We start from the raw sequence: 24,218 nt of genomic DNA, 5'->3' as shown, positions 1-24,218 counted from the left end.
AAACGTGTCCGAATGTATAGGATGCGCGGGTGCTATCACGGCGCTTTGGTTTAATCTGCGCATCATCGATCGGAACGTGAAGTCCGAAATGCCCCATGACTTCGCTATGTACGAGCCTGTTTTCAAACTCGTTGTAAGGAATACTGGATGGAAGCTCTGCATGTTGTGTTGTGCTTCAAAACTTCGCACCGTGTCTCTTCTGGCGGTCACAATTGGTTGATTAGCCGATTTTGGCTCAGGCAGCGGCTTCATCTCCTCAACCCGCCAGTGTCCAGTGTTAGCGTTGACAGGGCATTCTCGAAGCTCAGGGTCATATTAACAAAACAGAAAGAGTGTGGATTAACGAAGAGAACCTGGGAAAGTACTTGTATGTGTACTATAATAAGATCACGTATTCCTGATGTACAGAAGGTGAAGTTGCATGTTTTTTTGGGCATAGCCTTTATATGTGACATGTTTGTAGTTCCGTCTTTTTTTCTTGTTTTTTTACAGTTGCACACATTTGCCAAATAAACTGTCCCTCTTCTTTTTCAATGTGTCGGTGCAGTTATTCTTTGAGTGATCACAAATATCAGAGCCACAAGGATCGTCTGATCCGGTGTCTGTTAGTGTTTATTTTAATTCACCGAAAAAAGCCGATAAACTTTTCTGGGCACAAATATACACCGAAAAAAAAACGAAAATTGAATTTTAGAATAAACACCGAAAAAAGTACGCCAAATTTTGAAAAAATAGAAACCAAATACGCGGAACCCTAAACATAACTATGTTACCTCTTACTTTATAAAGGTAAGCTAAGTATGTTGCACGCTACACTAAATTGACGTAACTATGTTACCCATTGCTTAAAATAAATAACTTAAGTATATTTCCCATTAATAAAGTAAGTAATGTGAGTAAGGTACCCGTACTTAAAATAAGTAACATGTTAACTCTTACTTTAAATAATCATCGTAAGTACGATACTCGTCACTTGAAATAAGCAACGTAAGTATGTTACCCGTTACTAGAAACAAGTAATATAAATATTTTCCCTTTACTTGACATGAGTAACGCAAGTATGTTACCCACTCTTTGAAATAAATAGCATAAGTCTATAATTGTAACCCCAAAAAACTAACGTAGGTTGTCCGTTTTTAAATAATTAACGTAAGTTGCCCTTACTTGAAGTAAATAACATAAGTATGTTAATTGGAAGAAGTAACGTAAGTAGATTGCCCATTACTTGAAGTCAGCAATGTAAGTATGTTACCGTCACTTGAAATAAGCAACGTAAATGCTTGTTCACACAGTTGTATCGACTGTGTTGCACTGCATTGCATCGTGCAGCACAGCGCCTCCCCATTGGTTCGTCGTAAGGGTCACCGCTTAAAATAAGCAACTAAGCAAACCTCTGCTGCGCTGTCCTCGCGCAACGCAGCAGAGCCTGGTTGCACTATTTCTCCACAGGGTGCGGTGCCACCAGTGACGAGAGGCGCTCTGATTGCAAACCGAAACTTAACAAACCGTCGAAGTTGTGCGGTTTTTCAGAAAGCCTTGAAATACCGCGCGTGCCTTCTATCGTTCTGCAATTTGTTGATTTAGTGTTTTTAGATGATGCTCATCAGGGTTCTAATTGAAACCACGCCCTTAAACTCAGCATTCAAAAATAATTATACGAAAATAATAAACAATTGAATTATCCCGAAGTTTGATCATTTTTCTTAATAGGCTTCTTGCCTAGGACCAAATCGACACAAGCATTTTCTGGAGAGCGATGCATAGTTTTTGCAATATTAAATTTGTCCACCTTTCGTGAAACACCCTGTATATTTAAATGCCTGATATGGACCTGATATATTTAACTCCATATACGTCCAAGCCCTTCTTATGTATCAACAGCTGGATTTTTCATTATAACTCCCAATAAGACATTATAGTAAGGGTTCAGCCAGTGTACCTGGCGGTTAGCGCCGAATTTTTCTAGTTTGCTGCACATACCAGATGCAGATACTTTTTGTATTGTTGCTCAGTTCAATGCTCAGGCGTATCTGAAGTGTATGAATAATCTACATATAACTTAACCCGTTAACAATTTTGAAGAAGTGGGCTCCTGTAATCGAGTTTGGAACAGCAGGGTTTTGCAATGGTGCAGCCGGCTTTGGAATTTAAATGAAAAATGAAACCCTAAAGGCCGGCTTTTTTGTGATGCATAGTTGTCATAATTTCTAGAATTAAGCTGATTTCAAAGCAACATAAAAATGAAATATGCAACACAACTTAACCACGAATCAACATTTGATGTCATTTATGTTTCTCACAAGGGGTCTGTTCAACTAAGTCGTCAACTGCTAGCTCCATGAGATCCGAGTCAGTTGAGGAATTGATGTCACCGGTTTCCACTCTTTACATAATGGCAATTTATGGGCAGGCACCGCTATATATTATGTGAAGCCTCTGCCATCGGAAAAAGTTCAAATGACATGGATTACTATCCTTGCCTAGATTTAAGAATAAGGAATAATATATAATAAGTATACCAGTATCTCTGACCTTTCTGTTTTGGCCAATGCGGATGTAAACGAATGAATAACTTTATGAACTTCTATGTATATTGTTACTTCCATTTGTTTGATTTAGAACCAGACTTCGCTGCCTGGCTTCAGATGGCAGACGCATTCGGCATGGGCTCGCTGTTCCCGAACTGCTTGGGTGCAGTTAATCGGAATCATTTAGAAATGCAGGCTCCTATATAGTCTGTCACATGTCCAAGATGTGTCTCGAATTCCACGCTACATGCTTAAATTGTTTCAGTCATTTGCCAATTAAAATTTGATTGCTCACAAGTGATGGAATAAGTGAACCACACACACAATATCTCCTTACAAAACATTTTTATTTTGTTAATGTACAGGATTATCCTTGCATATCATGCAGCAGTTCATGACCATTTTTTAGGATCTACTTACTACTCACCCTATAAACGTTCCACTACTATTGGATATATAAAGGCACATACTACTAGAAGCGCGAGTTGGTTTCTAAACATTACACCGTAGCCAGGATTTCTTATTTCTTGGGAAGGGGGTTTAAAAGTATATGTATATTATAGGGCACATATAACTGTATTGACATCCCAGATAGCACACCAGAGAAATTGCCAACTTGGGCAAAGGTCAGGCAAACGTAAGGGCCCATTTTCGGCCTAGTTAGGTTTTGCACCACGGCGTTCATCAGTGCCTATGTACGATTCCTAACTATAGCCCAAGAAGGGCGATACTCGGGTATGCCAAAGTTTGGCTATTCTCTGGTCCGCCACAGAAGTGTTGAAAGAGTGCCATACTTGAGCCATAACTGCCAGAGCAACGCCTAATTTGGGTATTTCAACCATGCCAAAGTCCGGCTCTTCTCTGACACGCCGCAGGAGTGCCAACGTGGTGCCATACTTCAGTCATAACTGCCAGAGCAACGCATGGCAGTTATGGAGTAAATTAGGAGTAAATCCTAATTTGGGAATTCGGGGCATGCCGAAGTTTGGCTCTTCTCTGGCTAGCCACTAGAGTGCCAAAGAAGTGCCAAAAGTGCCAAAAAAAGCTCAGCTGTCTGCCGAAGTTTGGAATTTCTCTGGTGTGCCACAGAAGCGCTCTTTTACGCGCTCCAGAAGACAAAAAAATAAGCGTTGAAAACGCGATGGTCAGATCTCACCATCTGCGTTCCCGCGCAGCACTGCGATTCTTGTAGTGCTGCTGAAAGTGTAGTGCCAGTAGCTGCTGAAAGTCGGTTCCAATATCGCTCAAATGTCTAGTTTTGCACCACCGTTCACTATCGGGCAGGTATCGCCGTACAGTCGGCTTTCCCAGGTCTTATATTTGCGCAATATTGTACGAATACTGTACGATGCTTCTGCTTCGTATTGGTCGGACGTCGTGCAAGTGTGTGTTGTATAGGACGTTGCATATGATTTTCTCACATATCAATAACTTACACGGACGAACGAAGTTTTTCCGAGCACTGCCAGAAGTTTATGAAATCATTATCAAGCCGCTAAATATATTCTCGTCATATTTACAAAGGTCATACTTCTCTGTAAAATGAAAAGCAAATCACAAAAGATAACTAGCAATGATTTCATGCCATGCAAAACTCATAAATTCAAACACAAAAAACCGCGAAGATTGAGAGGAAATCGGAACTAATATCAGAAGATTTTTGCAGTGTACTTAATATTAAAAGCGATATCATGCAATCCCTGATACATACATAATTTGACTAGGACAGCCCAGAAACACTGTCAAGAAAGAAGGTTGCGCACATTCAACGGACACCTTGTCGTCGGCAAGGAGCTGTTTTTGTCGAATCGCGTCCAAAAACAAACCACAAGAATTCCACGAACGTATTCCGGCTGTTTACAACCAAAAAAGCACGGCCGCGTCTGCAACGCACGACAGCAACAGAACGCTGAAAAGCGCATTTCGGAAACCGGACCTGCGTGGCCCGCTTATTTCTATAATTTGGCAAACGGCGCAAACAACAGCCCCAGAGATCCCATCAGCGCGACAGAAAGTCACGTGACAAATTGTCGTCCAAGCGTTTTTGTACTGCGCGTCCTACGCAGTGAGGTCACGCGTTTCGCTCCACCCTTCTGATTTGCTTAATGCGGCCGTCGCGCTCACTGAGAGCCACACGAAAACACAAGAGCAGGTGGAAAGGCTTAGCAAAAGGCGAGGTCGAAGGAGGACGAACAATGTAGCTAAGCTCACTCTGCATGTTTGACTGAAAGTGAAGATATCTATATCTCGTACCCAAGACTTGGAATGTCACCTTGGGTTAGGGGGACAGGCGGGCAGGGGGGGAGGGGGAGGAGTGAAAGACTGTGAGGGAAAGGAGTGCCTGGGGTGATGCTGTCAAATGATTCAGATTAACTTTAAAAAAATCGTCTCCGCCAGGATTCTATCTAGTTCCCCGGTGTGAAGCGGGCGCTATACCTCAGAGCCACTGTCGCCCTCGCTTTTTGTTATCGCTAGGATTTCACAGTGCTCAATCGCAATGCAAGGCACTCATAGAGCTACGCTCGCTTTTGCAATGCGCGGCCTAATAATGGTATCTGTTGAGGAGACGTACGCTCATCAGTCTCGCGGAGAACTTGCTCGTTAGCAGCAGTTTCTGCATTGTCGAACCATTCTCACTGCGCGTGCCGATATCGGCGTGTGTACCTACGCGCGAACACAACACTCCGGCGAAATCTGCGTTTGCAAAGCCTGGTCCAGCCGCGGCAAAACATTCAGCCTACCTTTGGCCTGGAGAAATCAATAAACACCCAAAATAATATCAAAGGTGGCGAGCAGAATAAAACTTGATTTCTATTTAATTAAGTAGTACACCACCCACGTCCATCTAATGCCTCATCAGCTGAACTGCTAGGCAGTAAGCCAAGTTTTGGCACTTGGTTGGCGACTTCATCCAGTAGTTGCCACATGACTGCCAAACTATCAGAAAGCGAAGCCTAACTTTGGCACTTGTTTGGCGACTTAGACCCAGAGATGCCAGATATCAGCCGAACTATATGGCACAAAGCTTAGCTCTGGCACGTCTTTGGCGATTTTGGCCCAAAGGTGCCACATGACAGCCCAACTATTGAAAAGTGAAACCTAATTTTGGCAATTTGTTTGGCAATTTCGGCACAAAAATGTCAAATATCAGCCAAACTACCGAGCAATAAGCCTAACTCTGGCATTCGTTAGGCGATTTAGGCCCAAAGATGCCGGATAGCAGGCGAACTAAAAGGAAGTGAAGCCTAAGTGTGGCACTTGTTTGGCGAATTCGGGCCAAAATACCCACACTCTTGGAAAGGAAGGACAGGTTTGGCTCTACTTTGGCTTCTGCGGGCTTTTCAAGTCCCTAAACTACCAGACAAAAGCCAAATTTTGGCCCAGAACGCTGTGCTACCTGCGATTACTGTAATGAAATTACAGTAATTGCATTACTTTTAGTAGTAATGGGTAATGTAATGAATTACTTTCCTGTATAGGCAATTTCGCAATGTAATGCATTACTTTGAAGCAGCAATTTCGAGAAATTCACAAAATTCCTTTTGTAATTACTTGCGTTTAAAACGGAACACAATTGAAAAAGGACATATCATTTATCTACTGTTGAAGAAAATTAAGTAAGAGCGTATGGTAAAATGAAATAGAAAACATTTAGAACTTGAGCTCTAATCCTCAGACGTGGGTCCAAGAGACACGTGAAGACGGCCTCGAACGGAAAAGATTTGGGGACATAGCTGGAAGATCATGGCTGCTGAAACTGTAAACAAGACGGGTCGGGTGCTACCCTGTCTGGGATGTTCCGGCTTTACAATACGCAGAACACATTATAACAAGGCAACACAATTTTAAAACCCTAAAAGGCGAACAAAGAAGGGGGCACATCGGTAATTGGAATGCTTAATTTTCAATGACGCTCGACTTTAGACATCAATGAATCACCTGTCCACGAAGAAATAGTAAATGATTGAAATCGCGAAAACTTAGCCCACAGCTGCCGAATAATCCTCAGACGTGGAAACAAGAGACGCACGAAGACGGCCTCAAAACGCAAAGTTTGGGGACATTTTTGCAAGGTTAAGGCTGCCAAAACTACAAATAAGACGAGTCGAGGGTGTTACCTTGTGTGGGATGTTCCGGCTTTACTATATGCACAGCACAATTCAGCAAGCTAAACATATATGAAAACCCAACAAGGAGAACTAAAAACAAGACACACCGGTAATTCGAAAGCTTAACTTTTCACTGAGACTCAACTTTAGACATCGAAGAATCGCCTCTCAACGAAAAAGCCGATGATTGACGTCGCGAAGGTTTTGTTCTACAGCTGCAAAATAATCCTCACACGTGGGACCAGGAGAGGCGCGCAGACGGCCCCGAAAGGCAAAGCTTCGGGGATTTTGCTGGATGTCACGGGAGTGCCGAAACCACAAATAAGCCGTGTCGAGGGTGTGAACCTGTCTGGGCTGTTCCGGCTTTACAATGCGGAGAGCACAATGCAGCAAGACAAACACTGTCGGCAATTAGGTCAGCTGAGCACGGAGAAACAAGAACAGGAAGGAAAGGACTGGACAATCACACCGCTGACGAACAACTGACTTTTACTTTTTCCTCATCCCAGCCGAGGCCCTTTTCTCTTCGTCCTACGGCACATTAAACACGTTAAAAACAACTTTTTATCCTACCACTCAAAGGGGTAGGCTAAATGGTAGTTGTAAACGTGTTTAATGTGCCGTAGGACGTAAAAGAAAGGATCTACGCTGGGATGCGGAAAAAGTAAAAGTCTCTTCTTAGTCAGAGGTGTGATTGTCCAGTCCATTCCTTCGTGTTCTTGTTTTTCCGTGTTAAAGGGATGCTGAACCGAAGACCATAATCTAAATTCTTTGTTGTTTTGGTATTTACAGCACACGAATGGCTCTTAAATTACGGTACTTGAAATAATAAAGTTGTCTAAAGTGTATGATTTATGGAAATAAATATTCTAAGGTGCACCTGGTGAGTTTCTTTGAAAGCTCGTTTAGTGACGACACTATACCTGTAGTACGCAGAGCGCGGCTATGGTGAGCTGCTCCGACCTACCTCGTTGGCTCCGACGTGCGCTCACGCCACGTGGTGGCGCGACGAAACAGAAATGCGATGTGCGAACCCCATCCCGAAACGCAAACGATGAGGTATATTTTTAAAAGAAAAGCAATTTTATCTGATACATTTGTCGAATGGTGTTTATTATGTTGTTTTTCACACGACACCTATGCGGCTCCGAACGGCCTAGCGAGCGTGGCCAGTGGCGAGCAAGCGGCATCTTGGCGACATCAAACATCACGCTGTCGAAGTCACCGTGGTCGAAGCGAAGTGTAACCACGTGTAACGGCGGCGCGCTTTTTAGCTCTGCTTCAGACCAAGGTACCGAAGCTCGACACCTCTTCGGTTCTTCCGACCAACGCCGATCGTTCTGGCGTTCTTAGTCTGTTGAAGCGGGTGGCGAAAGCAACGATGCAGCAGTCATCCGAGTTGGCTAAGCGTCTGGCGCTCAACTAGTGTGATCCAGCGGTTTCGCAAGATATGCCGCTGCACTGTGCAGCGCAGGACTGTATGAACTGCAGTTCTTACAATGGCAGGCTTGTGCATACGTTTCCAACCGAGCCCACGTTGCGAAAGTTATGGATTCGCGCCGCCCGCCCTTCACAGCCAACCTGGCTGCCCTCGAAGAGCGACTGGCTATGCTCAGACCACTTCGCAGACGAAGACTATCACATGAGCCCGACGCTACTACGGAGCCTCGGCCTGCCGACGAAACGTAGCAGGTTGAAACCTGGCGTGGTGCCGTCGCTGTTTACACGGAAACGCAAGCAACAGCAACCCGATGGCAACGAGGAAAAACGGCGACGGAAAGAGGTGGGTTGTTTTCGTAACGGCTGAAATATATTTTTGTACTCAATTGCTCGGTTAATACAGCGGCTGGGATTCGATTCCGAAACGTTTTTGTTTTGTTCTGCTAGCAGGTAGCTGTCTTGTGGTATTGATATTACAAATTCCGCAGCATAGGTACACTATAGAGGACCTTGTAACTAGCACTGTGTTTGTGATGTACAATTGTTGCACGTTTCCTAGAACAGTGCTTTGCTCTACTTTGCACCAAGCAGCGCTCTTGGTACTTACACACGCGAAGTGCTTCTGCTTACCATTTCTAGATTATTGATGACCTGTTGGGAAAGCTACCACAAGCAACAGCCACAGACACTGTTGAACAAGTTGACATGCCATCAACCTCTTCGACTACTAACAAGACAAGGCAAAGCCTTGACCCTCAACATGAGCCACCACATGATGAAAGTGCTGGCATCGAGGAACCTTGTTTCAGCTCAGGTATGCACGCTGGCTGAAACCGCTCTGCTGCCGCCTCGTTTTAGACATATTTCAGTCACCTTTATATAGGGAGTTGGCACAGAACGCCAAATTGTTTCATTAGCCAAATAGAAGACGTTATGCAGTTATTAAAAGTGTTTCTACCACCAGTTTTATTCTTCCTCTGACTGTAGACCAGAGGTCGGCAATTTAGGTCGCCCTCACTCACCGTCACAGCCACACTCGCCTAAGCACTTCACTCACCCCAAGCTTGGCGCAGTATGGCCATAGTAGCTTTGCGCCATAAAGCCCGTAATCAACAACCTTCACTCACCCTCACCCTCACACCTACACTCACCTTCAGCCCCTCACTCACCCTCATCCTCACAGTCACACTCACCTTCAGCCCTTCACTCACGCTCACTGAACCTCGCGGTCCTCATGCACCATGGCCCTCATGCCCCTCATGCACTCATGGCCCTCACGCCCCTCACCGCCCTTATACCCCTCACGGCCCTCACACGCTCATGGCCCTCACGCCACTCACCGCCCTCACGCCGCTCACTCACTCATGGCCCTCACACCCCTCACCGCCCTCAAGCCCCTCACCGCCCTCACTCACTCATGGCCCTCACACCCCTCACGCACTTACCGTCCTCATGGCCCTCACGCACTCATAGCCTTCATGCACTCACCGCCCTCACGCACTCATACCCCTCACGCACTCATGGCCCTCAGGCCACTAAGGCCCGCTTCATATGCAGCAATTTCGCCCAGAAACTTGACTTCGCAACATCATGCAGCAACACGGGCCGCCCATGTTCACATGCAGCAACCAATTGCTGCAATTTGCCATCGTCGTCATGAAATTTTAGTTTTCTTTCACTATTTAGACATACAATTACACGCTATGAACGTGTTTTTATGCATTTCAATCTCGTTGAGAATACTAATGCATCTTTCTGAAACAGTTTATTTCCAAAAACGATCAATTTCAAACCAGAACCAAGTTTTTGTTGTCATCATCACCGGAACAAGGTATCACATCAAAATATTGCGTCTCTTATTGGATACAGCCGCTTCAAACGTGTCCGAATTGCTCCGAATTGCTCGCTTGTTTCGAGCCGGACCCGATCTCAGAAATTCGTGTTGATCTAGGGAAAGCTAGGAAACAACCTGCCAGCAACACCAAAATTGATGAGAAAGTTGCTCCGTCTGAGGGGGGCCTCACGCACCCACCGCCCTCACGCACTCATGGCCCTCACACCCCTCACGCACTCACCGCCCTCACGACCCTGATGTCACTCACGCGCTCACTGCCCTCGCGCCCCTCTGGCACTCATGGCCTCGCACCCCTCACGCACTCACCGCCCTCACAGCCCTCATACCCCTCACGCACTCATGGCCCTCACGCCACTCACCTCCCTCACGCCCCTCATGCACTCATAACCCTCACTCCCCTCACGCACTCACCGCCCTCACGGCCCTGACGCACTCACGATCCTGACAGCCCTCGAGGCCCTCACTCGCCCTCACACTCATGAATTTCCTGGTTCAGAAACTCACTCACCCTCACCTCACCTGTGAAGATGAGGGTGAGTGAGGGCCCTCATGAGTGAGGTTTGCCGCAGTATGCTATAGACCCTTGTCATGTTTACAAACAGAAGCTGCCTCCTGCGTCCCAATGAACTTCCGGTCCGTCATTTTTGTGAAACGTCCAGAGCTTCATTATGCCACGAGTTCTAGGATGCACAAACGACGATGCTTACTAGAGCGCATTCTGCCACTCTAGTAAGCGTATACAGGCACCCGGTGGCTTACAAGTGTATTGAAAAGTCTTCAAGTGTTCTTTTGAAAACCAGTCATTTATGTGGACATCGTAATTATGGGTTGTTTGGCGTTTCAAGGTGCCTCGTTAGGATGGGAACTGATTCGCTTCTGTATGACCCGGAAGTTCGCTGGGATGTCAACTAGCAAAAGCCCCATTTTGCAGAGTAATGCAGGATAGTGTCTATACTTCCAGTGGTGTCAAAAGTGTCTGAGGGCTGAGGTTGTCCCCACCCCCTTCACCCACATTGTTTACAGCTGTCTGAAATTTCGGGGGGTCTAGAGCCCCCCCCTGCCCCCCTGTTTCGACGCCACTGTATTGGGGAGGAGATTGAGCATTCGCGCCACTAGCAGCCTGCTGCAGCTGTGTGGACAACAAACCTAATTTTATTGTTTGTTGTTGATCAGAGTAATCGAAGATGATGATTCGAAGGCCGCTCCTCGTGCGTCCAGAGCACTGGTGAAAGCGAAGCGCTCGTGCTTAGACCATGCTAGGCGAAATTCAATTTGTTTGTTTTGCTGTGTTAGTAAGCACCGCGCTGTGTGGACAACAAGCTCGATAAAGCGCCCCTATAGTTCGATCTCCTGCCCAATACTTCTTAAGTTAATTTTGTGGAAACCTCATACTTTGTTTCATGTGTCTGGCAACGAATCCTAAAATTTCAACAGGCAACATTGATGCAGTGTACGTAATTACAGTCACAAAGAGGCGATTAGAAGATTGGTGGAAATTATCTAGGGAAAATTGGATGATGCACAACTAACTAGCACAGCTGGGGACAGGCGGGACAGAGGAAAATTGGGACTCCCTCCCATGTGGCTCCGGCCCAAAGTCTCAACCCTGTCTCCCAGTGAGTCCGGTGCAGGGGTAACGCCGACAAGGTTTGACCAAAGGAAAATTGGCGGCTCCCTCGCCCAGGGTGAAGAGGCGGAGGCGGGTGTGATGTTATTAGTTTTTTTGCCTGATCCCCCAAAAGTCACCCTGGTGATATCCCGCACTACCTGGCAATAGTTAGGGGGGAAAAAATTGGCTTAGAACGGCGGGAGGAATCAAATGTTTGTCTTTCCTAGGCTTAGGCTAGATGGCGCAAGCTACCGCTTGCTGCAAAAGGTATAGTCAATAACATCCATCCACCCATCCTTGGGTAAATTTTAATCTCTTCAGTTATGGCCACACTCCTTTTGGAACAAAACTGAGATGGCCTAGATTTCTGCTGAGTGCACCGGTGAATGATAGTTTTGTTTTGAAATGCACTTTTATTTTCTTTGCTACGGACAGCCTCCTCCCTCAGTAAGGCTGCACAAGCTCGACCTGATCTTCTGGATGCTGCTGCGCAAGCTCGACCTGATCTTCTGGATGCTGCTGCACAAGCTCGACCTGATCTTCTGAATGCTGCTACGCAGTCCTCAGACCTCTACTTGCTCAGAAACGCAAGTATGTATCTATAAAAAGCAGATGAACAGAAGTTAAGAATATTTAATCTATTGTAATACATTCCAATGACACTTGCAGGCACACAAGTCATCATCAAGAATCCGTCGCGATACAGCCAAACGGATCCTGTCCTTGTGAGGCCACGTTGCTCATCACCAAATCACCTCCTGCAGGCACAATTAGATTGGACGTTGCCTACAGTGCTGACACAGTTGCCACAACCTCCAATGCCGCCAGAACCATCGGCGCCACTACAGCCAGAAGTGCCACCGCAGCCGCACACAGTTACTAGCGAACCAGCCATCCCAGAAGATTCCGGCGAGGAGTCTTTTACAGAGCTGCCTGAGCAACATTTGGAAGCGGACACAACATATCTTCCATCCGACACAAGCCTTCTGATGATGTCAGGCACCAGCTTTCTAAGGTTTGTATCTGTACAATACATGTTATGTGTAGTATCGAGCATGAAAGCATGGCACTTGTCGTGTATTCTTTCATATACTTCGCTTTATGCAAATCTTTGTTTTGCATTGTAGGCCAGCATTCTACTCCACTTTAGTAGTGAGGTTATCCTACAATCTTTTGCATGTTTCTCAAATCTGACTTCCAGGGATCACCAGACAAGCACATCTTGTGCCAGCCCACTGGACAAAGACAACAGTGCTGCCATAAACGACCACCAGACAAGCACATCTTGTGCCAACCCGCTGGACCAAGAAAACAGTGCTGCCATAAACGACCACATCTTAGAAAGAAAGTTCTTGATTTTTGAATCTTCCTTGGACGAGCTCCTTGCTAAATGTCCGAAGTGTGCCGCACCCTGCCACACTATAGATAAGAAGGTCAAGGGGACATGCCTCACAGTACGAAGAATCTGCAACAATGGCGATGTGCACTGCTGGAGCAGCCAGCCCATTGTGAACAGGAGGCCACTGGGCAACATACTCTTCGCTGCAGTGACTCTCTATTCTGGATGCATTGTGAAGAAGGTCCTGCGGCTTTTCACCCAAATCGGAGTGCCCTGCATCTCATATAGAACATTCTTCAAGGTCCAGGCTGCCTTCCTTCTGCCAGCCATCAGACAGGTTTGACATGTTTCCAGTTGTTGCTGACACCATACTTTTCGAAATATGGGTTTTTGTCCCAGATGTGAGGAAATGCTCAACCATAATTTTAGGCTTGACAGTCCAACTGCGAGGTAGGGGAGAAAACGGGCTGGGAAGCAGTCAGGTTGAGATGCATCCACTAAACCTTTAATGATGTATCAGGTCGGCTTGGTCTTTGTAGAAGCTGTCTGCACAGGCTTTGCCTGTGCACAGGACAACTGAGTCCGCTTGCAAACTATCTGCTTACCTATGAGGTGAGAGGTTGGACAAGCAACATGTGTACTGCAATATAAATTACCCGTTTGGATTTTGGAGCACCATTTTTAACTACTATGAGACTTAACGAACAGAAATATGCTCTACTTCACTTGAAAGGACCATGCCAAAAAAGATGTACCAAGAGCTTTGATGCTCGTGTTATTAGCATAAATGCTGAAACATGTAACACAGCATTCAGGTTCCTGAGGTGCGTTGACACGGTCCTAACTTTTTATGATACAGTGGACTGTAGAGTGGAACCAACGCCTTTACAGTACAAATCAAATATTGGCTGTCTTTGTGACGGCAATCTTCTGAGTGTGTGTTTTCCTGGCTTGCTCTACAGCAAGCCAGGAATATTTCCTCGTTTGCTGTAAAGCTGCTGTCGAATAGAGCCTATGGTTGTTCCCTAGCTGGCTATTAATGTCTCATAATTAAAAGGAACAAGTTGCCCATTATCTTGAACATATACCTGCTACATTTATGGTTTGAAAGCTAGTCAGAAAAAATAGAAACTACAGTGGTCTATCTCGTAACTGAGAGTCGGTGTAAGCATGAAGTGATTTGCAGGGCCACAGGTGCTAGTGCAATCCGTGTATTAGCGAGTGCACCCTTTCCCCAAGTGCCCCCCCTCCCCCCTGGCACGTCCCCAGCATTGTCAAGAACTAGGCGCCCAAAATCCAACGCTAGCTTTCATCGAGTGTCAGCCATTGAATCTGAATGTATTGAGCCCCCATTCAATCAGCTTCTACCTTGGGCCCCTGTTTTGCGGGGTTCGTGGAATCCTATACTCTGTTTCACCCTCAGTCTGACCGCATTGAAAGCTGAGCCAATCCAGCGCCGCGAGAGTATCACGCGACCTTCTCATTGGGCGGTGTGACATGCGGAGCTCTAGATTACATGACACTTTTAACGCTGGATTAGATTGTATTGCTTGTAGCATGCACTGCGCTCGGACTGAAGGTGAAATGGAGTATGGCACGTGCGCCACAGTAACGACCAGAAAGTGTACATACCAACCTCGTGGCGCTACAGTATCCAAAATCTATGGTGTGAAAAGCTCTTTCCACATCAGCAAAGTGCCCTGCATACAAGCAAGCTCTCGGGTCATGGTCGTGCACAGTTGACACGAAATTGATAACTAGGGCGCTCACAATCCCTGGCAAGCTTCCATCGAGTATCGGTCATTGAATTGGAATTTATCGAGCGCATATTCATTGTCTTCTTTCTCGGGCCCCTGTCTCGCGATGCTCCTAGCATCCCAGAACACGCACCACAGTAACAAGCAGAGGGTGTACCACCCTTGTTGCGCCATAGCCACCAAAATCGCCGGTATGGCGATTTTGGTGGCCATAGGGCTACATATCTTTAACACATCAGCAAAGAGGCCTGCACACCAGCAAACCCACGGGTCATCATAGTCAAGCACAGCTGACCCAAATTTTAATACCCTTGTGAAGTACTCGTGGGATAGCTCTGAATAGAGAGCGCTCGGCTCCCAGCCAGCTGACCCAGGTTCGATACCTATCAGGGGATGAATTATTTTTACTCCTCAGTGAGTGAACACACAGTTCGAAAGGTTTCGGATATATTTCCAAAGGGTTTTGGAATCACTTTTGACAATATTTCGTGAACGGTTTCAGAGACGGTTTGGCGATAACGAGAGCTATAAGCATTTCATGATTAATATATGTTTCTTTGCTGTTGGCAACTCCCTCTTCTAATAAAGTGGAAGAACCTTGGTCTGATATTCTAGATGCTGCCGTTTGTTGTTCATTAACAAAAGCTTTATTAAATTTTGTCCTACCAGGTATGGAACAAACAGCAGACTGAGCTCTTCAAAGAATCCACTGGGCGAGGGCTGGTCCTTGCATGTGATGGGCGATCAGACTCCCCTGGGCACTCGGCCAAATATGGTACATACACGGCGATCGACTCCAAGACAAAAAAGGTTCTGCATGTCGAAACAGTGCAGGTAAAGTTCCCCCGGGGGTGCACATTCATTCGGATTTGTTAAACTCATAACCTCAACCCCTTTTTACTTTTTAAGAAAGAAATTGTAGCTTATGTTAATTTGGCCGATGCGACGCTAGGTTGTGCATGTTATAGGACAGTGGTTCTCAAATGGGGGTCCGCGGACCCTTAGGGGTCCGGGAAGACATTCTAGGGGTCCGCAAAGCCCTGCCTCATCAGTCAAGTTCGGCAATAAAACTTATCTTTTTTCAGATCGAGAAGGAATTTTTCCATTTTCGGGCTAGTTTTCTTGTGTGCATGTCAATAAGAGGTCTACTTCGCACTAGCCCTTAGTTAAATCCATTTATTATGTCATTATTATATTTAACCTATACATTCGCCCTCCCCTCACCACGCGAAAGGGGTCCTCATTATCTCCGCTTATCCACAAGGGGTCCGCGCAACATCAATAGTTGAGAACCACTGTTATAGGATTATGTCACTCTTCCTGAAACTTTCCGTCTGATATCCATGACAGGTACAGAGGAAACAAAGGCTCATTTGTGTTTGTGAAAATAGTTGAAGTATGAAATGCTGAGAACAAAGACATAATGGGGAGGCAACATCTGACAGGTTGTCCTGTTTATCAGCTTTAGTTAAGTTGGTTTGGATACCTCGACGTTCACTGTGAGAGCACAATGTGTAATTTTTTGTTGCAGTCCAACGAAACAAAGGGGAGCTGGGCTATGGAGCTCGAGGGACTGAAAAGAACCCTTGTGATCTTTGAGGCAAATGGCCTAATTGTGGATTCCGTCATCACCGATCGCCACAGCATGATTAAGTGTTTTCTGGCCAAGGTCCATCCCCACATTTTGCACAGGTTTGACTGCTGGCACGTTGCAAAAGGTAAGCCATAGGTAGAGTTCTGGTTTATCAAGTACCACCTAAAAAAAGTCTAGGGATACCTGTAATTTTTACACAATGTCCTAGCTCTGCCTGTCATTGGGGCAAACATGAACGATGACAAGAGAGTACAGTAGGCCTGCATTTATTAGTGTAAACTTTTATTTACTCTAGCACGTCCTATGGCCATTGATCTGGCCGTAGGACGTATAAAAGGCCAACAAGATAGTTTCGCACGCGAGATTACCATACTTTTTTAAATGTAGGCCTACTTCCTTCTGGCACTGTTCTTTAAAATCGGGGAACGACCTGCAATTGTAAAATGTTCTGACCGCGTTGAGCTAACAGTAGACGTGGGAAAGATGCTCCCTCACGTCAACCACTTCTCCGGTGCGATGTGGGGATACTTCACACGAGCAGTGCATTGCAATTGCCGCGGTTTGCAGAGCTATCTGGTTGATTGTTTTCGGACTCTGGATGTTGTGCCACTACTGTATGAATGATAAAGCCAAAACAACACCGGATGGTGACATGCCACTCGCCACGAATTTGGGGGGTGGGGGAGTTCCTTTGTAACAGAAAGCTTCAGTTTCAATATCTCCCAACTGTTGATAGCCTCCTGTGTGAGCCAGTAGTAAGCAATACTAGACCCTTTTATAAATTAAGTCCGGTCACTTCGTTCACTATCACCATCGGTGTTTCTATACATGCTAATGACGGCCTTTTGATAGTGGCATAGGATACCATCTCAAGACTGGCGCTTTGAAGCGGTCTTTTCCGGTACAATACCTTGCTCTAGAAAAAGATGTTTCAAAAGTAAGGTGCACGTGACAGCTCGTGTTTATAGCCTTTGTGGCCCAGTGCTGTCCTGTTAGACTTCATAACGTTGCATGTTTATGTCAAGGTTGGAATCTGAGTCACCACGGCATTTGTGCTTTTGTATGCCGCATCGCAATTGATTCAGGGAGTGACCTAACGTGCAACGTACTAAACATGTACGTCACGGTAACTCGCGTTTGAATCTCAAAATATGTGGCCCACTACAGTCGGGGCACTTCGTAAAGGATTTTTTTTTTAGAGTGCAGCTCTTGGGTGCCCGTTTACGACTTGAGCGGCGTTGGCATCGCCGTAACCGCGCAGTGCATTATGGGTGAATTTCCCTGCCAAGTTTAGCGGAAAAGTTTCCCCACTAAATTTAGCGGAAAAATTTCCCCCTAAACGAGAGGAGAGGAAGAGGGGCATAGCCTCCTCATCGTACCTTCCCTTCCTCCTCCTCAAGAGCTGCATTCCAATTCGGTACTTCTATTATTATGTCACTATCGAAACTGAAGTTAATTGAATATGCGTACGCTAAATAAAACACCGTCTGCTAGTGACGTATGACAGTAACAGTGCTCAGTTAAATAATGCAAAATTCTTATTACCGCATTTAGAATGTATGAACTATCTCAGCCGAGGTGCCCACAATCTGACGGAGGCTTATTGCGGAGGAGGCGCCGTGTAACCAGGCCTTCGGTTGCACGTCAAAAGATTCCCAAATGGTCGAAATTAATCCTCAATCCTCCGCTGAGGCGTGCCAGATGCCCGTTGTTGGTTTGGCTCGTAAAACTCCCAAATGTGACTTTTAGAATGTATGAACTTCGACTGCTACTTCAGCTGAGAGATGAATTTCATTTTTGAAGCGGTCTATTGTTTTCTCTAGATTTTAACGCTGAAAACTCACATTTTTTAAGGCATAAAGAAACGTCTTGTGGCTGCTGGCAAGCTCAAGTCCCTTGCGGCACTCCAGGACTGGGTGCAGCCCATCGTAAAGCACCTATACTGGTGTGCCGAATCAAGTGAGGAAGCGCCAGACGAAATCCTCCCCAAGTGGGCATCTCTGGTGGGACATGTGGCAGACATCCACGACCATGCCGATCCTACCTACCCCAAATGCCAGCATGGAGACCTGGGGAAGAAGAAGTGGCTTCCAGAGGGTAAGGGAACCTCAGAGCACAATGAAGGTTCTGATATGGGAACGCTCCATTCCGAGATATATATTGTGAGGTAGAGAGGACAACAATGTTGGCCACCGGGTTTATCTGGTCAAACAGAACAGCAAATTACTTGTGCATCTATATATAAGGGTCTGAACTGGCCATAGCTTGACTGATGGCTAAACTCTTGCAGTAATAGTAGCTTTCAGTGTCTGGTACGGTCGTCCTCAAAATGAGCGTAAACAGGCCGCCGTCGACCGATTGATACTGCCAACTCTAGCTAGGGGCGCTTCCCCGAATCACTGAGAGTAAGCACCTGCACAGAAAGAACGAATGCGCTTTTGCGAGAACGCACTGTACCCACTTTTTCACGTTACTTTGCATAAAGCGGGGCGTGCCGCTTCATATATTTATCAAGGTAGAGCGGTCGGTGTGGACGCGACTTGACACACACGCTCTGTTCTTTTAATCTTGCTTCGTGCGTTACCTTTTCGTGAATGAGGAACTAATAATCGTTTCATTACTTTCTTTTAGGAGGCGCCCAGGTGTTTATGAATAGGTATTTTATTGTATAACGAGTCTTCATTCATACCAACTTCAAGACCTGTTGATAATGCCCGTTCCCTACTTCGTTGTCAAACAGATATTGCTTCTATTATCAAGAGTGATTAAAATCGTGCCGAAACACGCAAACTACACAGCAGAATTTGTCGTTCGAAAGCACTGCCAGTGGCAGATTGGCTATCGCAACCAGCATTTGCAACTATCTGTAAAATGAAACAGACGTTCCACGGGCGGTTTTACAATTCCAGAACGAGGGTGACACACGCTAATGCAACAGCGTTTCAGTTTCTACTGCAAAGGTGCTTACTCTCACTGTGATTTGTGAGAGCGCCGCTAGCTGGAGCTGGCAGTACCAGCCGGCCGATGGCAGCCTAGTTCACGCTCATTTTGATGACGACTGTACCTTTGCTGTAGTAAATATCGCTAATCACAGGGATTGGCGAGTTTATCGCGTAGGAATTTTCAGTGTGTTTTGTGATTTCCCCTTGTTCTTCCTATTGTATTCTTTGGAAGTTAGATTGTTGCATTTAGCTTTACCAACCTACTAGTTATTGACTTACTCTTATTTGTATTAATATTACTGTTGTAGGGACGACATTCATAACAAAGCATCTGTAATAAAATTTATTTTATACAGGGCTTCCAGCACATGACAAGCTCAAGAGCATTGTGCTCTCTAAGGCTCTGCTGAAGGACATACCACACCTATCGACTTCGGCACAGACATTTTCTACCGAGTGCTTTCATAGCACATTAATTCAGTTTGCGCCGAAATCTACACACTTCGGCTATCAGAGCATGACGGCAAGGTATACAAGCCCATCAGCTTTCTCCTTACAAATGCTTACTAAAGCCTTTACTTTCCAGAACGTATGTGGCAGCATTACATTTTAATGAAAATGGAAGTAGGCCACAAGCCACCACAAAAGAGGGCAGCAAAAGGTGGCTGCTAAAGTGCCCCAAGCAGACCAAGAGAGCGGTTGTTGCTCCCACAAAGGGGCCCTGCACGTACGGTGAGCATGTCCACAGAGTATAAGTGTCAACTCCTAACATGTAGCCCCAATTTCAGTCTACGTCCGTGAGCTGCTGGAGGAGGCCCTCAGCTTGAACTCGCACTACGCATCATACAGAGTTGCAAGGGAGGCACACACCACCGAGACTCCCCCACCTCTGTCGAGCGGGTATGAACGACCCGACAAGGAGACCCTCATCTTGAGCCACCAGACACGGTTTAACTGTTAAGGGGAGACACCCCCTGGGAGGGTCAACTTTTGAACCCTTGGCTTAAAATTAATGAAATTTACAGGGTAGGCTGGTGGTCATGCTAGAGGGTGGATAACAAAATTTTAGGTCCGTCGGTTAAGTGGGAAGGAAATTAGGGCAGCTTCTATCAGCAACACCCCTACACTGTTTAGTTAATCTATCGTCAGAAAACTATCACAATATTAAAGATTTTTATTCTTTAGATATGTAGCAGAATGCCTAGGAGGTGCGCCTATGGAAAGGTTTTTGTAAAAAGTAATTGATTTCTATCAATCTTCTCTTCTGCGAAATTGGTCAACTTTTTGGTCTTCTGTGTCTCCGACAAAATGTCAACATTTTTTATAAAAGACATCCGTAAAGTGACAAACAAACTCCATAGGCGCATTCCTTCTTAAATTTCAGTCAGGAAAAGGGAAGAACGAGCCTTGCCTGTATTTCCATTCTCAAACGATAGATTGACTAACATGGAATCTATACAAAAAAGTGGAACGGAGAGAAATGTGTTCAAAGTGCTCCAAATCCTACCTTTCCTTTAGCTTTGGTTGACATAAAATAATTTATAAAAAATTAACTATGCAGTGTAAACTAGTGAAAATTTCTGTGAATACTCTCTGGATGTAGATGGATGTAAATATGTAATTTTTCAAAATCAATGTTTTTTAAAGAATCTTTTTTCTCCGGGTAGTGTCCCCTCTTAAGAGACCAATTTGCAGTGGTGGTCCAATAGACCATTTGCTATATCCCCCAAGCGCCCCGGCCCGCACTAAAAGAATCAAGGAAACGGTGTTCCTTCAGCTCCTTAGTAATTGGTAATTTCGACCACATCCTTGGTTACACAGGTCTTGAGCGTAATTCGGAGTCACCCTGAACAAGCGGCCGATATACGCCAATGGCTTGTCATATCGCCTTTAAAATTTCTCCTCAATGTCAGCGTTTTTGATACTGTGCATGCTGTCCACCCTTCAACCTGGATGAGCTGCAGAAATCTCTTACATTATCATTCTCAGGGGTGGAACGGCTGTGCCATTTCGCGGAAACTGTGCCACGGCCAATACCTTGTGCCATTATGCACCAAATCGCAAAACGTGCGCTTTTTTATTTTGCCTTGGTTTCGGTTTTTATTGATTCAACCGGCAACAGTGAGCGCGTTTAGCTTGGTCAGCCTTGCAATCCTTTCTTCTGTTTATTCTCCGTGTGTATCCCGAATCGGAAGCGCGCAAAAAAACTCGGGGGTCGGATTCCAAGCGCTACACCACCTGCGACTGGATTGTTATTCTTCAACCATAAGCGGTTAAGCAAGTCGGCCGAGGTGAGGTCGAGTCATTAAGCGTCAGATTGCCTGAGGCTCTGCGGCTTGGGATCTGGACGTCAGCCAGTTGAGGACACATGAGCAAAATATTCCTTTTAGTACTTCATTCTTAGAAGTTCAAACTGCATTCCCGCAAGGTAAATCATGACTTCATTGAACTGAAATGTGGTCAGATCCGAAACCTTGCCGGCCAGCAGCTCTCACGCAAGCGGTAGATCTGCCCGGCGTACTTTAACCTTGCTCCTGCTTATCGCTTCGAATACGATAACTCAATTAATCATGGTCTGCTGCTTCGATATCGAGTTGCACAATAGCATAAACTCGAAATTTGTTACCCTGTTCCTCCGCACAAGTGTGCGTCTGTTGTTATGCATGTCACGTGGCTCGCACATATAATTACTAGTATGTCAAGCACATGTGAATTGTGCGATAAGCAGTGGTTTGCATTTTGAGCAGCTGAAGGCCACTCAGAAAATATCAAGGACACTATCTTCAGAAACATACAACACTTGCTTTTTGGTACTCATTAAGGCTCACAAAGTTTCAAGTTTTCTTATCTATTCCACTGTTACCCCATCTACCTAGGTTCCTAACCCCTCATGTTCATCTGTGTTGCTAAGCACAATTGAAATTGCTCCCGTGCTTGTCTAAGGCACAAGCTGAAGTGCAATGAAAGCTGATCTGGGCTGCTCCTAGCCCGCTCCAGAATGTAGTTTTAGCTGCTCCCAACCTGCTCTAAAACAGCTGTTTCAGCTGCTCCCAAGTACATTTCATGAGTTCCACCTCTGCATTCTCATACAGCTTCAAAGACGATATTAAGTTAGAAACGCTAAAAAAATGCTATAAACAGCCCCGCATACTCCGAGCTATATCCTGTTTTTTGTTGTGAATTCTCGGCTTTTTAAGCAATTCCTGCTAAAAGAACAATCACAAGAATGATAATATTGCAAGAGATTTCTACAGCTCAACCAGGTTGAAAGGCGGATCGCATGTACAGTATCAAAATGCTGACATTGACAAGAAACTTTAAAAGTGATATGACAGGTCCTTGGGGTACATCCGGCGCTTGTTCAGGGCGACTTCAAATTACGCACAAAAACTGTGTAACCATGGAATTGGTTAAAATTGGCAATCACTAGGGAGCTGAAGGAACACCGTTCCCATGATTTCTCAAGTGCGGGCCGGAGCACTTGGGAATACTGCAAATGGCTGATAGACACTATGCTAATTTACCGAAGCATAAAGGTGCTTGCAGAGAATGTAGGTACAGTGCGCTTCAAACTTAACGCCGCCACGGCATTTGCCGTTTCTGACAGTCCCTGCTGCGGCCTATTGAACTATCTGAAGAATGTTTGGGTTCCCAATTTTACCCGATCCTGGGAAGGCATCCCGACCTTTGTGGTGGGTCGAAATTGATGCGCGCCTGGATACGCACTCCCCAGTTAAGGGGTGAAAGAAATTTTAATCTAACGTCTTCAAAGTCAAGTGCAGTTTTAGCCGCAAGGAACTGCTAGTTTTAATTAAATGTGTACAAAAAGCATATTGTCGTTATGATTTATGTTGTAAATAAAAAAACTGATTCATGATGTGCACAATGTCTGTCTATAATAGAAAATGAACACTATACCAACACTATGCAATGATTGTTAGTAAATAACACTGGGCTTACGTGAAGCCTGGTAACTTTTGTCCATTGGCCATTGATGGGAAATAACAAACTCAACTCGGAGGGGTGCTGGACTGAAATTTATATTTCACAAAACAGCGCAGGAACACTAGGTAGGGCGCTACAAACCTTACCTCACCATGCAAAGCGATATCTCAAATGGATAGCAGTATTTTGAAAGAAAAAATTGCAATTGAATGAGGCAGACGAGGCATGTGACATAATCTCATTTTTTCTTCTTGCTTTGCCTCCTCTCTTCAGCTCTTCTGAAAAAAAAACATTCACACCTCTCAAACACTTTTTTTTCTTCCAAAAATATGGACGCTTGTTGGAGATTTCGCTGTAGATACGAGTGATTCTTTGGTATTTGTTACATTCCGTCAGAGTTCTGGCGCCGTTTTGTGAAAAAGCCTATGTGCAATTAACATACAATGTGTATTATCACGAACAGTACGAGAGGGAACACTTGATCTGTCTTCTTGCTAGGTTTACGGGTCCCACAACCTCCATTATCTCCCAACCTGTCAAAGAATACGTAGGCTGGGATCTAAACTTTGCCATCTCTAACCTTCGTCTAGACAATAACTTGTTCAGAACTTGCAGATGAGTAAAAAGGTGTAGATGTCTGTTTGCAATAGCACCTGGCACTGTTTTACAGTTGTAAGAACTTCTAAGCTTGGGTGCGTACACACATGCAGTAGTGATCAGACAACTGCACTCCTGTATCATTAATAGGAAACTGTGCCGAAGTGCTACAAAAGTATGCTGGCACTGCTTCAAAATTTTAATATCCCCAATACAATAGCGCTCCAAAACGAAATCTTTCATCGTCCACATAATGCTCAAAAACAGGGGGTCGGCAAACTTTTTCAGCAACGGGCAGAGTCTCCACAAGTGCAACGCTGAGCAGGCCGAACCGGGGAGGGGGGTAAAACAAATACAGTTCAACCCGTTTATAACGAACAGCAGGAAATGCTACGATCAGTTCGATATAGCAAAAAACATTTTCAACGAACTTCCACGACACGTTCGTTGTAAGGCAAGAGCCCTTCTCTTCCTTTCCCGTCTCAACTTCCACCTTGTAACAA

The 24,218-nt window shown here is 45.3% G+C and overlaps 1 protein-coding gene across 1 annotated transcript; it reads left to right on the top strand.

Annotated features, from left to right (window-relative positions):
* The first annotated feature begins 7,785 nt into the window (after positions 1-7,785).
* Positions 7,786-20,929, top strand: LOC115318262. The gene is made up of 12 exons (XM_040205985.3): positions 7,786-8,420; positions 8,717-8,891; positions 11,977-12,132; positions 12,211-12,556; positions 12,743-13,217; positions 15,307-15,471; positions 16,169-16,355; positions 18,086-18,328; positions 19,530-19,701; positions 19,760-19,905; positions 19,962-20,135; positions 20,855-20,929. The coding sequence occupies exons 1-11, from the start codon at positions 8,088-8,090 to the stop codon at positions 20,132-20,134; spliced, it is 2,571 nt and encodes an 856-aa protein (XP_040061919.2). The 5' UTR covers positions 7,786-8,087; the 3' UTR covers position 20,135; positions 20,855-20,929.
* The last annotated feature ends 3,289 nt before the right edge of the window (positions 20,930-24,218 follow it).

Source organism: Ixodes scapularis, unplaced genomic scaffold, assembly GCF_016920785.2.
Source record: "Ixodes scapularis isolate PalLabHiFi unplaced genomic scaffold, ASM1692078v2 PGA_scaffold3__209_contigs__length_174095766, whole genome shotgun sequence".
NCBI lineage: Eukaryota > Metazoa > Arthropoda > Arachnida > Ixodida > Ixodidae > Ixodes > Ixodes scapularis.
The sequence above is the reverse complement of the archived record's forward strand: the minus strand, read 5'-3'. Positions and strand labels throughout refer to the sequence as shown.